We start from the raw sequence: 12,369 nt of genomic DNA, 5'->3' as shown, positions 1-12,369 counted from the left end.
AATTACAAGCAGTGAGGGAAGATTGTCTTCTTTCGCGATGCATTACAAGGCAATCCTGAAAATAATGCAAGACTAAAAAGGCAGGGTTTATTACGATGACTGCTCCCCCTCCCCCCCACCCTTTGCCCCAGCTCGATTCCCCTTCCTCTCCGGCAATCTTAGAGAGCAGCTGTTTGGTTTGAGCGGGCCTGATCAGTTTTCGGCGCATGTATTCTTAATATGAATCGGTACTCAGAGCCTTGATGTTAAGAGTGGTTGGCTGCGGATTGTGTGCGTTTGAGATGACATTTTGAGGATCAGCAAATCTTTTATGCCGGATTGTATGACATGAAGCCCACAAACAGCACGGCCTCCCAGTCCTTCCTGTCCTCTATCACGGAGACCTTAGACAACAGTACACGGGAGAGCCTGGACAAACTGCTAACTCCTGACGAACTGAACAAGGCCCTTGAGTCCTTCAAGAAGAATAAAACTCCCGGAAGCGATGGCTTGCCGCCGGAGTTCTATTCGGCTGTGTGGGACTGGATCGGCCCGGACCTGCTAGAAGTGTACGAGAGTATGCTCCTGGCCGGCTGCATGTCAGAATCCATGAGGAAAGGCATCATCTATAAGCACAAGGGGGAAAGGGAGGAAATTAGGAATTGGCAACCCATTTCACTATTGAATGTGGACTATAAGATTCTGTCCAAGGTCATCGCCAATCGGGTTAAGTCCGCTCTGGAATTGGTGATCCATCCTGACCAGATCTGCGCTGTGCTGGGCAGGAAGATCACTGACAGCCTTGCACTGCTCAGGAATACGATTGCCTATGTGCAGGACAGAGGTGTGGACACCTGCCTCATCAGCCTGCATCAGGAGAAGGCCTTTGACAGAATATCGCACACCTACATGGTGGATGTGCTCTCCAAAATAGGGATTGGGGAGGGAATTCGCAATTGGATCCAGCTGCTCTACACTAACATCAGTAGCGCATTTTCAATTAAAGGGTGGGAATCAGATAGTTTTCCAATTAAATCTGGAGTCAGGCAGGGCTGCCCTCTCTCCCCTGTCCTGTTTGTGTGTTGCATAGAACCCTTTGCTGACTCCATCAGGAAAGATCCGGGCATAAGAGGAGTGACGATCCCAGGCAGTGGAGGCACTCAGGTCAAAGCCTCCCTGTTCATGGACGATGTCACCATCTTCTGCTCGGATCCGTTGTCGGTGTGCAGACTGATCCACATCTGCGACCAGTTCGAACTGGTCTTGGAAGCCAAGGTAAATCGTGGAAAGAGTGAGGCCATGTTCTTTGGCAACTGGGCTGACCGATCCTTTGTCCCCTTCACCGTCAGGGCTGACGGCCTGAAGGTGCTGGGGATATGGTTCGGAGGGACCGGGGCATGCGTTGGAAACTGGAAGGAGTGAGAGTCTATGGTGAAAAGAAAACTGGGCATGTGGGAGCGACGCTTCCTCTCCATTGCGGGTAAGAACCTGGTCATCAGGTGTGAGGCACTCTCGCTGTTGTTGTATGTGGCGCAGGTCTGGCCCATTCCAGACTCCGTCACGATGGCGATCACCTGCTTTATCTGGGGGTCGAAAATGGATTGTGTCCGCAGGGACGCGATGTACAAACCTCTAGATAAAGGGGGTAAAAACGTGCCAAACGTCACCCTCATACTGATGGCCACCTTTGTGTGCGGCTGAATCAAGCTGTGCATAGACCCTCGGTGCGCAAAAACCAAGTGTCACTATGTGCTGAGGTTCTACCTGTCCCCAGTGTTGCGAAGGATGGGTCTGGCCACACTGCCGCAGAACACTCCAAGTAGTTGGATCGTGCCATACCACCTGTCCCTCGTGGAAAAATTTATGCAGAGAAACACCTTTGATCACAAGTCCATCAGGCAGTGGTCGGCACGTAATGTCTTAGAGGCTCTGCGGGGAAAGGAGAGGGTGGATCCTGTGGGATGGTTCCCCGAGCAGACTGTCAAAGTCATTTGATAGAATGCCTCATCGCCAGAACTTTCCAACAAGCACCAAGACTTAGCTCGGCCGGTGGCAAGAAAGGCCCTCCCTGTCAGATCCTTCCAACATGCCAGGAGTCTCACCCACTCTGCACGTTGCCTTCGAGGTGGCTGTGGTGGGGACGAGACCATTGTTCACCTCCTTGTGGATTGTGCCTTTGCAAAGAAGGTCTGGAGAGAATTGCAGTGGTTTCTGTCGAGGTTCATCCCGAGCAGTTCTGGGACTGTTCCCAGGGACACACACTGAGACAAGCATCAACTGCAGCTGGAGGATCATCAACTCGGTGAAAGACGCTCTTTGGTCTGCCTGAAATTTGTTGGTCTTCCAGCGCAAAGCATTGTCCCTGACCGAGTGTTGCGGATTGGCACATTCCAAAATCCAGGACTACGTGCTGAGGGACGCACTAACGCTTGGGGCAGCCACTGCAAAGATGCAATGGGGAAGGGTCGCCGTCTAAGTCCTTTCTGCCATAGGGCACCGAGGGACTGGGAACTGTTGAGAGCCCCTCGGCCTGTACAGCTCAAAATGATTGTCTGCGAATGATTATAATATTCATTGATTGTATTGATGCACCTCGTGACACATGTTGTAAAAGTTGAACCTGATTGTACTTTTGTGATGGTGATTTTGAAATGATTTGGAATGTTCTTCCAGATATTTTATGAATAAAGTATATTTTTCCAAAAAAAAGGGAAGCTTGGGTTGTCGGTCTAACAACCCTCTGGGATAATAACTAAGCTTCAGGAGGAACAACCTAGGAGAAAAAAATAAGTGCCTTAAAAACTATTAGCCAAGTTTTGTTGCAGTAGGCCATCCAACCCACATCTGGAATTGATTTTAGTTAGTTAGATGTGCCCATGGTTTAGGTTTTAACTTTTTTGCATAGCAAGTTGCTGTAAGTGTGCCCTGATAATGGCGCAACAAAGGAAAGAACCGTGGAACTGCTTAACTAATCAGATTGAAAGAAATTAACAGCGCAAGGACTGAGAAGGAAGTGTAGAGTGGGTGAGTTTAGCCCAAATCAGGTACAGAAAGAGAAATGGAGAAGGAAAGAAATATTGGATTAAAGAAAGAGAAAATACTTCTAAAATTCCCACAAACCTGAAGGAAAGGGACTCCACACTAATAAAAGCAAAATACTGCAGATGCTGGAAATCTGTAATACCAACAGAAAATGCTGGAAAAAGTCAGCAGGTTTGGCAGCATCTGTGGAGAGAGAAACAGAATTAATGTTTCAAGTCCAATATGACTTCTTCAGATGGGTTCCGAAGAAGAGTCATATTGGACTCAAAACGTTAACTCTTGCTTCTCACTCCACAGATGTTGCCAGACGTGGGTTTTTCCAGCATTTTCTGTTTGTATCCCATGCTATAATAGTTAATTCTCAGTGCCAGAAAGGTTGATGGCAGTAGTTAACACTTAACATGTTGTTGAAATGGTGATGGACTGGAACAGACTGATCTTAGCTTTCAGCGGTGAGTTTAGTTTGTATCTACTATGCAAATACAGCAACTTCACACCATTCAATATCCATTTCAGCGGTGAGTTAGACAGTCGTTTGATGCCATTTTCACAAAACTAAGGCTGGGATTTTCCGGTCCTGCCTGTGGCATTTGGGGGGTGGATGGGTGGAGAGAACAGAAAATTTGACAGACCGGCCAAAGGTCTGTTGACTTGGGGTTGGAATTTCTGGTCCTGCAGTGCGCAGGACTGGAAAATGCCAGCATAATCGTGGAGCACCACAACTCAGCAACCTTTGGATTTTTGGATTTAATAGTGCATCTTCCTCCTCACCATTTGTGTAGAGCCTTACATTTTTTTCATTATATGTCCAATTCCCTTTTGAATGTTAGTATGCAATCTGATTCCACCACCCTTTCAGGTAATGTATTCCAGATCATAACTTTCTATATAAAGAAGGGGATAAAGGAGCAAAGATTTCTGGGAATAAAAATAAAGAAATCACTAAAAATAATAACAACTTACATTTATATTGTGCCCTTAACATAGTGAAACATCACAAGGCACTTCACAGGCAGATTATCAGATAAAAATTGACATTCCTCCATAAGTAGGTATTAGGACATGTGGTCAAAAGCTTGGTCAAAGAGGTAGGTTTTAAAGTGTTTTTTTGAAGGAGATGACACAGACAGAGGTTTAGTAAGGGAATTCCAGGTCTTAGGACCTAGACAGCTGAAGGTCCAGTCGCCAATGATTGGATAAGGGAAATCAGGGATGCAAACGAGGTCAGAATTGAAGGAATGCATAATTCTCAGAAGATTGTCGGGCTGCATAAGGTTAAGTTCTCAGCATAGCTTGTTAAGACCATAAAGAATGCAAACAAAACACTTGGGTTCATTTCTGGAGGAACAGAATACAAAAACAGTTAGGTATTGTTACACTTATATAGAACCTTGCTTGAGGTACTCTGTGCAGTTCTGGTCTTCAAAAACGATAGTGAAGCACTGGATAAATGCAAAAAAGATTTACAAGGAGGAGAGGATTCACAAAATTAAGAGAATGCAAATATCAGAAAGATTGATTAAGTTGGGACTATATATGATGGAAAAAAGAGGACCATGAGGAGACCTGAAAAAGATCTTTAAAATTGTGCAGGGGCTAGATAACTTACATCTGAGGAAACTTTCTGCTTGTGGGTGAGTACAGAGCAAGGGGGCATAAATATAAGGTAGCCACTTACAGATCAAATAGAGAATTTAGAGGAATTTCTTTACCATGCAAATTCTAAGAATGTGGGACTTAATGCCACATGGGGTGATTGAAGCAGGTAACATTGATAAATTTAAGAGGAGACTTGATGTGTACCTGAGGCACAATGGAATATAGGGATACGGGGACAGAGTGGGAAGAGGCTTATGTTGAGTACAAATGTTGGCAGAGATCAGTTGGGCTTAGTGGCCTGTCTTGTGCAGTAGATTCTATGTAATTGCCATATGGAGGGAATTTCAAAGTATAAGGGACAGGTTGGAATCTACAGTCATGGGATGCGCTTTGTTTTGATGCTTCTCGGTATGTTTTCCCTTTGTCAGATATTAAGGATAACAGTAATTAGAGCAAACACAAGTACAGAATGGCACATAAGTTTTTTTTACATTACATAACAATATTTTAATCAAGCTGTTACACAAAATAATTTTATGTTGCAGTGAGAATACTTATTTTTGTTTATTCTGTTGTTGCTGATCCTTAAGAGTAGAGTGACCGCAGAAAAAAAAGGAATCAAGAGAATGAACGCAGTCCTGCATTCTCCAGAACTTGTTCACAGATGCCCTTCATGTAATTGTTGCCTTTATATAAAATTATATAGTTGTAGTGTTCTTTGTTTTCACTTGTTTTACAATTATATTAAAACAATATACTCTGCTGCGGAATTGAAATTCAATTAGACCTGAATACATGAGGTTGTAAATGTTTAACCAATCAGTTGCTAAAAATATTTGGGGTCTGTTTTGACTTTTGGGCAGCTGACTGGCTCTGGTCGACTGCCCAAAATTGCCTTGCAATTTTGAGGCTCCAGACTCATTTAATTTTGGCAGGCAAACTGTGGGTTGCCAAACTGTTGTCCTGTACAGCTCACCGGATTAAGGTCTCAAGATCAGGCTGGGGTGATCAAAAGCAAGGCAAAGTGGGGATGGGTCCCAATGCAGCAATACCAAGATTAATCTTGGTGGCACTACTGCTCCTCTGGAGTCCACAAAATAATTTTGGTTCCTTCGCCCATGGAATTGGTCAAAGTGTACAAGGAGCAGGCAGCAACTGGTTCCAGGCAGTTGGAATCCCATTTACGTCATAGGCCCTGTTTTTTATAATAAAAGGGGCTTATCATTGGAAGCAGATGCGTGCTTTGGACACCAAGAGATAGGACTCTGACAAAATGGAACTGGCAGCATTGCTGGTGTTAATGGGGCAGTTAGGCTACCATCCCCATTTGAGGCTGTTACTGCCTCCCCCAATTACAGGTGCACTCCTTCAATTCCTCAATTTACTTGTGCACTCCTCCAATTCCTGCACCTAACTGACTCACCTTCACACTTATACCGTTTTTCAAACAATACATCCCTCCTCACAGTGCACCATGTTTGTAGTCCAGTCAGAGAGCAAACTGATTCTTTAATACCCGATTGGATGATTCTGTTTAAAAACTGAATTTACATTTTTATATCCCGGAAAAGAGTTATCCGGAATTCTTGAATTTTGATTTTTTTTTCTGTAAACGCTGAGATTATTGTGCATGGATCAGTTCACAAATGTGCTGAAGCACTATGTAAGTGGCCTCTGAGCTCATTGATGAGGGATTGGACTGCCTGTGTGTGGTCCTGAGCTGTACACACCAGAAGATCCCAATTTTGATTCCTGTCTGTGTTAAATAAACAGACCATCTGTTGAGACATTATCAAGAAGAAAGATTTATATAGCACCTTTCACAACCTCAGACTGTCCCAAGAACTTTATGGCCATTGAAGCACTTTTGAAATGCAATCACTGTTGTACGAAACACAGTAGCCAATTTGCACACAGCAAAGTTTCAAAAAGAGTAATGTGTTAATTACCTGATAATCTGTTTGTTGATTGAGAGATAAATATTTGCAAGGACACAGAGGATAAATTCCCTACCTTTTTCTTGCAATAATGCCATGGGAGCTTTTATGTCCACCTGAGAGGGTAGACTGGGCTTTGGTTCAACATTTCATCAGAAAGATGGCAGCTCTAACAGTGCAGCACCCTCTCAGTACTACTTGGAGTGCTGGCTTTGGTTTTTGTGCACAAAACCTGGAACCCATAACCTTCTGTCAGAGGCAAGACTGCTACTGTCTGGACCACACCTCTGCAGCCGACCGTGCATTACATTGTCAGAAATGGCATATCTTGGATAAAAAGTTTAACCCAAGCCTCATTTATCTGTTCAGGTAAATGTAATAGTGCCACAAGCTCTTTTTGAAGACTCATTGAGAATTTACCCAATGTTGTGGCCAACATTCATCCTCTCAATCAACGCCACCAAAAATAAAGTACTGGTCAATCACCTCTGATTTTTGTGGGACTTTGCTGTGCACTAATTAGCTGCCATATTTGTCTACATAACAGCATTATTTGAAAGGTAATTAATTGGCTGTGAAGTTGAGATTTCTTGGGGTTGTGAAAAGAGTTGGATACAAATCTTTCTGGATGACTGAAAAAAAAGCAACAAGAATCCATTGCACTTGATACTTGTTCACAGGTTTTTGCTGGAAAGCTTGTCAACTGACACAGCTGAGGAAGGGAGGGGTGCTCGGCCATACCTTATTAACTGATTTATCCACAATCATTCAGAAGGCTGATGTGAGGAACTGCCACCTCCTGTTTGAAGTGCTTGAGAGCAGCTGGTATCCAGAAGATGTGCATCCTCAGCAAGAGTCAGCACCTTCATCAGAGGAGGTTGAAGAATAGAAGTTCTGCCATAGTGCACCAAGGGACTGGGAAAGGTATAGACTCCTCGGGCTGCACGGCTCACAACGAATGTATGCATTGAATACTAATTGTATTATAATTGTATTGAAGCACCTCAGAGTGCAACATGATGTATGTTGATACCATTGCACTGTCAGTAATGACCATATTGAAATGACTGTAATATTCATTGATTGTATTGAAGCACCTCGTGATCCATGTGTAAAAGTTGAATCTGATTGCACTTTTTGTGATGGTGATTTAGAAATGTTTTGTAATGTTCTTTCAGGTATTTTATGAATAAAGTATATTTTTCAAAAAAAAATAACCAGACCAATTGATGTGTCCTCTGCAGCTACATTATATTTTGCACTGTTTATGGAAAGCTTTTGAGAGTAGGGCACTATGCTTCATCAGATTGGTGTGGGATACTGGTCATCTCTGAATCTCAGGCATTCAGTATATTCTTGACTTCTGTTGTATTATCATGTGGCCTAAGTTAGGGAAAGAATTAACGGGGTAGAATTAAATGTAAACCTTGGACAAAAATAGAATCACTAGTTACAAAAGCCAGACCCCGGCCCCCCATTTCTCCCTCCCTTCCCCAGACCACACTCTTCCAGCCGCTGGAACTTCTCACCGCCCTCCTGGGCCAAAACTCTGACTGCGCACGTGTTGTTTCTAGGCGCGCGGTTGCTAATGTAGCCGTAAGCGTTGATTTGATTGGTCTCGGCAGTTGCCGGGGTACAACGGCTGGCCAATTGGAGCAGCCGCAGCCGCGTGGTGCCGTTGTTGTTGGTAGCGAAGCTAAGGCGTTTGCGCAAAGCAACAGGAGGAGAGAGCGAGCGATATAGCTGGGACTGGCGGGTCGGGTTATTATTATAAAATATCAAATATATAATCAATTAATAATCATCGAATTATTAATTATTTATACAGGAACGGTGTTGCAGTGATGATGTTATTGTGCTAGTAATCCAGAGGCCTAGACTCATGAATCAGACATGGGGCTGATTTTTCACCCCAACATAGGGACCAGACCAGAGGCAGGTTGGCACCTAATTTCGTGCTTTCTGGCACCAGCCAGCCCCCGGGTCATTTTTTTGCAGGTGGGTTTGGGGGGGCAGAAGGGCTACCTGCCCATGAGTGGCAGGTAGCCGATTTAAGGTAAGTGAAAGGCCAATTATCAGATGCTGAGGGGAATTTTCCAGTTGGCTTACGGCCCTGCCACCACCCCTTCCTCCCTCCCGGTGTTGTCAGGAACAGGCCAGCTGCCTGGAGGCAGCCTCCCAGTGGTGAACCTCATGGGGAGGGTGGTGGGCTGTGTAATGTTCCAAGCAGACTTTGTGGCCCTTTCTGCTAAACAGGTCATAAATCACCCAGCAGCTGTGGCCTTTTTTTTAGTTGAAGATGTTAAAAGTTGCTGAAAACTTGCCTCAACATAGGGGCACCTTCTCCCTTACCTGCAACCCTTTCCATGTTGGAGGGCTAAGAGCCCACCTGCCATCCTTGGTTGGACAGCAGATGTGCCCTCCAGCTACTGATTAGCCAGTTCAGGGAAAATCACTGCATGGTAACTGCTCCTGATGCATTGTGGGATCAGGACTCCCATTTGACACTAATGTCAGGTCCCAACCTAAAACCCTTCCCTTGAGTTCAAACCTCACCAGGGCAGGTATTTAAATTCAGTTAATTAAATAAATCTGGAGTAATAAACTAGCCTGGGTAATAGTGACAATGAAGCTATTGGATTACCATATACACCCATCTGGCTTGCTAATGTCTTTACTACTAGGGAAAGAAGTCTGCTGTTCTTACCCCCAATCTAGTTTATAGGTGAGCCTAGACACACAAAAATGGTTGACTTTTAATTGCCTCTGAAATGGCCTAGTAAGCCACTCAGTTACACATGAACATACAAATTAGGAGCAGGAGTAGGCCACTCGGCCTCTCAAGACTGCTCTGCCAACCAATAAGATCACGGCTGATCTGATTTTAACCTTACATCCCTGCTTACCCCCAATAACCCTCCACACCCCCGCGCAACCCCCCCCCGCCCCCTGCCCTTCCCCTCCCCGGGCATATCAAGAATCTTTCCACCTCTGCCTTAAATATATTCAAGGACTCTGCCTCAACCACTGTTTGAGGAAGAGAATTCCCATAACCCTCTGAAATAATTTTTTTCCTTATCTCTGTCCTAAATGGGTGACCCCTTATTTTGAGACTGACCCTAAGTCCTAGATTCTCCCACAAGAGGAAACATCCTTTCCACATTCACCCTGTCAAGTCTCCTCAGGATCTTATATGTTTCAATCAAGTCACCTCTTACTCTTCTAAACTCCAGCTGATACAAGCTTAGCCTTTCCTCATAAGATAACACACCCATTCCAGGTATTAATCTAGTCAACCTTCTCTGGATTGCTTCTAATGCATTTACATCTTTTCTTAAATAAGGAGACCAATACTGTATACAGTACTCCAGATGTGGTCTCACCAATGCCCTGTATAACTGAAGCATAACCTCAATACTCTTGCATTCAATTATCCTTGCAATAAACAACATAAATAACATTCTATTAGCTTTGCTAATTATTTGCTGCACCAGCATTCTAACCTTTCGAGATTCAGTTCTCGAGAGGATAGCTCACCATCACCTTCTGAAGGGCAATGAAGGATGGACGATAAATGTTGACGTAATCACATCCTGAGAATTAATAAGAAAAATCAATAGTGTTATTAGCAATCACTTAGTTGTAAATAATTCTGTTACTGATAATCGTTGGGATTATTAATGATTGTTGAGTTATTAATTCATTAAAGTTATTCATAATCAACATTGTTACTGATAATCACTATTATTAATATCGGAGTTAATAAAAGTCCTTGGGTCAGTAAAATTATTTATGGTATTAATTATTGAGTTATTTATAATTTGTGTTAAAAGTACTCATTGGGATCCTAACAATAGCTTGGTTTATTATTAATAATCAGTATTATTTCTAATCATTGGGTTATGAATAATCACTGGTGTTATTGGGGTAATGAATAACCAATAGGTTTATTATATATAATTATTGTAATAATTATGAAACTGGATTATTAATAGTTAAGTAAATGATTATTAATAGCCCAACTGGTTGTAAATTATTGGGATTATTTACAGTTTTTGGGTTTATTTTTCATAGGTTTAATTATTTGAGTTTCAGGATTTGTTTGTGAGACTGTCATGTTGCCATTAACAGCTTCCTACATGACCTTGTCCTCTCCTGAGGCTATGTTCCCTTAAACTTGGCTTTCTGACTGAAAATAATTGTGGTGGTGTCACTGATTCTTGTTCGGCAGATTCATTCTCCTGTCAAATTATGTCTCTGGTTTCTCCCTGTAGGTGGTTCCCCTCTGGAGGAATGACGGCCGGATCCATTGCAGTCCCACAAATCATCCCACTTAGGGTTCCTCTCCCTGGCAAACCCAAGAGTGAAATCGATACCAACACTCTTATCGGAATCAAGTCGGGTAAGAAAAAGGCTGGTTACTTAACTACATGAAATGATTCTAATGTTGTGAATGTTTGAGGAGAAACTTCAGTAATCTAACCAAGGGAATATACTTGCCTCCGGATGCAAAAGACACTACTTCTTTAGTCAATCTCTTTGAGCTTCTCCAGCCCTAAAATCCTGAGATCTTATTAGCCTCTTGCAGCTCCCCAGTTTTCATCACTGCACCAATAATGGCTGCGCCTTCAGCTGCCTGGGCCATAAGCTCTGGAATTCCCTCATTATTCTCTCTGCCTCAGCACTGAAGAAAAGTCATGGTCTCAAGACGTTATCTTTGTTTCTCTTTCCACAGATGCTGCCAGATCTGCTGAGCTTTTTCAGCATTTTCTGTTTTTATCTCAGCCTCTCTTTCCTCCTTTAAGACCTCCCTTAAAACTTGTAAGATTTCAGGGTTCGGGGCCACTGATACCTAAATAGGCAGTCGACTAGTCAGAAGTAATTTTGAGATGGTTTATTAAGTTTATTAAGAAACAAAAGTTTAGATATGATTCATTAATCAGTTAGACAGGAAAAAAAAGTATACAATCCGTAACAGTTCAGAGCAGTTTACTGATCCCAGAGGGTGGACAAATGGTTGGCACAGAATGTGTTGATCTCATCTTCCTCCTCCTCCATTCTGAAGGCAACTACCGACAAGCCCTGCAACCTCAGGACCTCAGAAGGACCTCGCCAGCACCTCTCACCAAGACTTCAACAGTATATGACCCCACCGGGGCATGGTCCCTGTGCTTGAGCACTTGTTAATACACCCTTTATCTTGGGGCTGGTAGCTTACCCAGTGTCAATTGCCTTTTCAAACTATTCTGACCATTGGACACAGCACAGGTACTCAAAACGTCAGGGTGGTGATGTCGTCCGTCCCCGTTTACACCCCCACCCCCCCCCATGCATCAGTCTGCTCGAGGTCAACTTTTTGGTTTACATCATGCTGAGGGTCATATCCTGGCCCTTTCTAAACACTTGCATAGATAAGGGGGTTCACAAGGAATGTCAACATGGCAGCCTGAACTAAGACTGTTTAGTGCTCAAAGTGTTTAAAAATCCTTTTTCCAGAGAGAGAATCAATGTTGTTTTGAAAATCCTATAAATGTTCTATACAATACTGAAATACCTGTTTATTCAAGACCCCAATTTCTTACAAACTTATCTATTTGACCCAGATTTTGGTCACGGGTCCTGATATCTTGTCCTTTGGCTCGGTGTCAAATTTTGTCTGATTATGTTTCTGTGAAGTGCCTTCAAATATTTTACGGCATTAAAGACATAAAATAGTACAGCATAGAAATAGTCCATTCAACCCATAAATCCTGCACCGGGTCTTTCATAGAGTAATCCAATTAATTCCACTCCCCTCCAATTTTTTTCTCTT

The 12,369-nt window shown here is 43.2% G+C and overlaps 1 protein-coding gene across 6 annotated transcripts in view; it reads left to right on the top strand.

Moving 5' to 3' along the window:
* The first annotated feature begins 8,229 nt into the window (after positions 1-8,229).
* Positions 8,230-12,369, top strand: part of dzank1 (double zinc ribbon and ankyrin repeat domains 1) — a 131,901-nt gene continuing 127,761 nt past the window's right edge. For 4 of the 6 annotated variants that reach the window (XR_005941732.1, XM_041177442.1, XM_041177476.1 and 1 more), the window contains exons 1-2: positions 8,230-8,313; positions 10,832-10,959. Coding sequence is in view for 5 of the 6 variants with exons in the window: in XM_041177442.1 (XP_041033376.1) it covers positions 10,851-10,959 (109 nt within the window). In the remaining variant the exon portion in view is untranslated. Of the gene's footprint in view, positions 8,314-8,417; positions 8,497-9,149; positions 9,283-10,831; positions 10,960-12,369 lie in introns of those variants that run through there. The other 2 variants (XM_041177458.1, XM_041177450.1) reach the window with 2 other exon arrangements.

Source organism: Carcharodon carcharias, chromosome 2, assembly GCF_017639515.1.
Source record: "Carcharodon carcharias isolate sCarCar2 chromosome 2, sCarCar2.pri, whole genome shotgun sequence".
Lineage (NCBI taxonomy): Eukaryota > Metazoa > Chordata > Chondrichthyes > Lamniformes > Lamnidae > Carcharodon > Carcharodon carcharias.
This window is presented reverse-complemented; position numbering and strand designations above follow the sequence as displayed.